Here is a 4465-nt window from a genome sequence, read left to right on the forward strand (position 1 = left end):
CTCTCAAGATAAATAAATGGGCACTATCTGATACTTGTATTCATTATGATAGCTACATATCAAAGAGTTCCAATTTTAGGTGAAATATATTTAGTAAAAAAGGAAATATTTTTTAATTTTAATGTTTAAACTATACTGTAATAACTGAGCTATCATGTCCTATGCGGTAGCTACTGGTATCTTTATACTATAGTAAAGAGGAAATAACTAGCCTCCTGTATCGTGATTTAAAGCTGAAAATGTAGTAACTGGCTGCTAAAAGTATATCCCACCTAAGGAAATTCAGTGTTGAGATTTCAGACATCTGGGAAGGTATAATGGGACCGTTGTTGGCATCTTTATTTCAAAACCCTACAAACACTTTGTAAGAGGCAGTTTATTCATACAGAGCAACAGTGATATTTTCTGCTTTATTCATTTCCTTTATGATCTCTGATCCTATTCTGGAATTCAGAGTTTTCCAGTGAGTTATTTGCTGTAGGTTATTTACTCTCAAAGAGAAGCCAATAAAATCAGAAGGAAAGTGTTTGAGAAGTGTTAAACATAGTTAACAGTGTACTCTGGAGTCATCACACATTTAATTTCCTTCTCACATGCCAAAACTCCAAGAATAATATTTGGCGTTCCCAAATTTGTTTAAATATGAATTAATTTTTTAATGTTTTACTTGTTTTTGAGATTGATAGAGTCAAAGGATGAGAGGGAGGGGCAGAGAGAGAGAGGGAGACACAGAATAGGAAGTAGGCTCCAGGCTCTGAGCTGTCAGCACAGAGCCCGACATGGGGCTCGAACCCACGATTGTGAGATCATGACCTGAGATGAAGTCGGAGGGTTACCGGACTGAGCCACCCAGTCGCCCTGAATTACTTTTTAAAGCTGCTGTTGGGGCGCCTGGGTGGCTCAGTCGGTTGAAGGTCCAATTTCAGCGCAGGTCATGATCTCATAGTTTATAGGTTCGAGCCCCACGTCTGGCTCTGTGCTGAAGCTCAGAGCCTGAAGCCTGCTTCAGATTCTGTGTCTCCCTCTCCCTATGCCTCTCTCCTGCTAGCTCTCTTTGTCTCTCAAAAGAAAATAAAGACATAAAAATTTTAAAACTGCTGTTGAGATCCACTGGAACAGTGCCAGAAGATAGTTTGAGAAACATTGCGTTAAGCACCAGCTACTGGCCACATCTGTGACGGTCAGTGTGCATGACACGTTTTTACATGAGCCTGTGACCGAGGTTTTAACCATGGGTAGTACTTCTCATTGGTTTAAAAACATTTATTCAGAGCCTGTCACTTTCCTACTATTGTGCTGACCCCTTAGCTTTCCAAGTGAGGACAAAAGGACCTCATTGCTTCCCCCCCACACACCTTCTTTCTTCATCTTCTTCTTCTTTTTTATTTTTTTGAGAAAGAAGAAGTCGTCAAGAGCAATGTGAAGTTTGAGGTGTCAGTACTATGACAGAGGTGCACAGAGTGAAATCAGATATTTTTAACAGGCACATGGTCGTGCCAGAGAATCAGCCTGCCTCCAAAAGAGGGTATTTCCTTGTCTCCAACAGCAGCAGAATCATAGTGTCCTTCCATTCGTGTCTACAGAGAAAATTTTGTGGCAATGCATAGAACAGAAATTAAACAGTGAATCAATTTATTATGATTAATTAGTTGTTGCAGTCATTATATATTTCTGTATTAGAGGCTTGTACAGTGTGAGTCAGTGGAGTTTGTTCTTATCATTTGAAAGGGAACACTGGAAACCCATGGCGCCAGGATGAGCAGATGTATGAACACCGTTCCTAAAAACACTTAGTTGTTAGAAAAATAATTACAAATTTACCTCCAATATAAGTTAAAAAGGGAGGGTTCTGTAAGGGCAGGGAGCAAAGGACTATGAGAAAATGACAGCTTAAAATGAGTTAATACTACTGATAAAATCAATGGAATTCTCCCTCCCACATCCTCATATATCTTTCTGCTTCATTACTTCTATCTCAGAATTCATGATGTGAGAGCCAATTTATTTTCCATCCCTCCCACTTTATCCTCCAACTTCCCCCTTTTCTTTCTTACCATCTAATACTCTGATTCCTAAGTGATTTAACTAGTTCATTCTTTGAGTACCTACAAAATACACCCAATATTCTCATGCTATGTAAATTAACTTCCCAGTGAAGGCTACATGACTGTCAGTACCAGGAGGCTGCACAGAAGTCTCCCAAGGTTTGAGTCCTCAGCATTTCCCATTGGAAGTCTGGAAATGGTTACTTCAGTCATATACCTCAAAAGGAAGGAATTCCATAGAGACATATAGGAAAGTAAGAGTTCGATATTATTTTTGAATTATGTTATTTTTGAAGGATCGAACAGGGAATGTGTGGTTGAGAGGGCCAAGTGTAAGACATGAGATATTATACCATTTGGTCTTGATGGTAATTCCTAAAAAGAGTTGATTGACACTGTTGGTGGCAATATAAGTTGGTGTAACCACTTATATTGTAAACCACTGGATAACAATATTTTTAATTAAAAAGTAAAAATAGAAATACTTTATAACCCAGTAATTCTAATTATAGGTATTTATCTAAGGAAAAAACCCGTCAGTAATTCAAAGAGATATATGCACTCCTATCATTTATCTTATTGCAGCATTATTTACAATAACTATGACATGGAAGGAACCCAAGTGTCTATCAGTAGATGAGTGGATAAAGAAGTGGTATGCATATACAATGGGATACTGCTTAGTCGTTTAAAGGAGTGACACCTTTCCAGTGACAACAGCATGGATGGACTTAGAGGGTATTTTGCTAAGTGACATAAGTCAGGCAGAAAAAGATGAATACTATAATGTCACTTATATGTAGAAGTAAAAATTCAAAACTAGTGAACAAATAAACGACAAAAACAAAAAAAAGAAGTAGACTCATAAATACATTGAACAAACTGGTAGTCGGCAGAGGGGGGCAGCTCGGGGCAGGCAAATTAAATGAAAGAGATAAAGAGCTAAAACTTGTAGTTATAAAGTAAGCAAGTCAAAATGGTGAAAAGTATAGTAGAGGGAACACTGTCAATGATATCATAATAATATTCTAGGGTGAAGATGGTGACTACACTTACCAGGGTGATCATTTGATAAAGTATATGATTTTTAAATCACTATGCTGTGTACCTGAAACTAATACAACACTCTATCAATTATACTTTGATAAATATAAAAATAAAAAGTTGATTAGCAAATTCTACCCATAATACCATATCCATAATAGCAAGATGGTAAACATTGGTCTTTATTACTTGCATTATATTTGTGACATTACACATAAAATGATAGGGCTTGATTCGTTTGGTTGATGGTGAATGAGTCAGGCAGGGGGCATTTATTCACCGCTCACTTTTCAAATTCCTACCCGAAGATGGACTCAGAGGAGTTATGACAGATTCACTGTCACACAAATTTTAGGAAAATTGGGGCAAAGGTTCACATTGCAAACTGCGAGCCAATAAATTAAAACTGTGGTGAGTAAACATAGGTGTAGATTTGATATTTACTGAAGGATGCTAACATTTTGGAGTCGGGAAAATGAGAGGTAATTTGGCGCAGTGGCTCTTTGGAGTCCTACCTGGAGAGCATGGAGCATAAAATAGTGGTGCTTATTCTCTTCCATGATGGCTCAGTGGCAGGAAAATTCTCCTTACTGCTCCTTTCATATCCTTGTTCCTCAAAGTATAGATAAAAGGGTTAAGCATAGGAGTCAGCAGACTGTAGAACAGGGCCATGAGTTTGTTCTTGTCCTGGGAGTTAGTTCCAGAAGGTTGCACATACATACATATCACTGGCCCATAGAAGAGAGAGACAACAATAACATGGGAACCACAGGTGTTGAAGGCCTTCTTCTTCCCCGTTGATGAACGAATTCTGAGCACTGCAGCCACAATGAACCCATAGGAGACAAGGATAAGAGACAAGGGAACCAAGGTAAAGAATGTACCCACGACAGAGAGCATAGTTACGTTGAAAGTGGTGTCGACGCAGGACATTTTTATCATCACTGGAATCTCACACAGGAAGTCATCCACTTTGTTGTTACCACAGAGTGGCAGTTGGACAGTGAGGGATGCCTGAAGCAAGGAGTTAGCCAAACCGCTTATCCATGCCACAGCCACTAGGGAAACACAGAGTCTCCAATGCATGATAGCCGAGTACCTCAAGGGCTTGCAGATGGCTATGTACCGATCCAAGGACATGACTGCCAAGATGATGCATTCCGTAGCCCCCAGGAAGTGAAACACATAGAACTGGGCCACGCAGCCTCCATAGCTGATGGACTTATCTGGGCCCCAGAGGTTGAACAGCAGCTGAGGGATGGTGGTCGTGGTAAAACACAGGTCCAGGAAGGAGAGGTTGGAAAGGAAGAAGTACAGAGGGCTGTCCAGATGAGGGTCCACCCTGGACACCACGATAATGGAGATGTTTCCCACTA

General features: G+C 39.7%; 1 protein-coding gene across 1 annotated transcript in view; it reads right to left on the reverse strand.

Moving 5' to 3' along the window:
• Nucleotides 1-3635: 3635 nt before the first annotated feature.
• Nucleotides 3636-4465, reverse strand: part of LOC115296959 (olfactory receptor 2B11-like) — a 1112-nt gene continuing 282 nt past the window's right edge. The window contains exon 2 of the mRNA XM_029945450.1: nucleotides 3636-4454. Within this exon, the coding sequence (XP_029801310.1) occupies nucleotides 3636-4454 (819 nt within the window). The remainder of the gene's footprint in view (nucleotides 4455-4465) is intronic.

Source organism: Suricata suricatta, chromosome 7 (assembly GCF_006229205.1).
Source record: "Suricata suricatta isolate VVHF042 chromosome 7, meerkat_22Aug2017_6uvM2_HiC, whole genome shotgun sequence".
In the NCBI taxonomy this organism is placed as follows: domain Eukaryota; kingdom Metazoa; phylum Chordata; class Mammalia; order Carnivora; family Herpestidae; genus Suricata; species Suricata suricatta.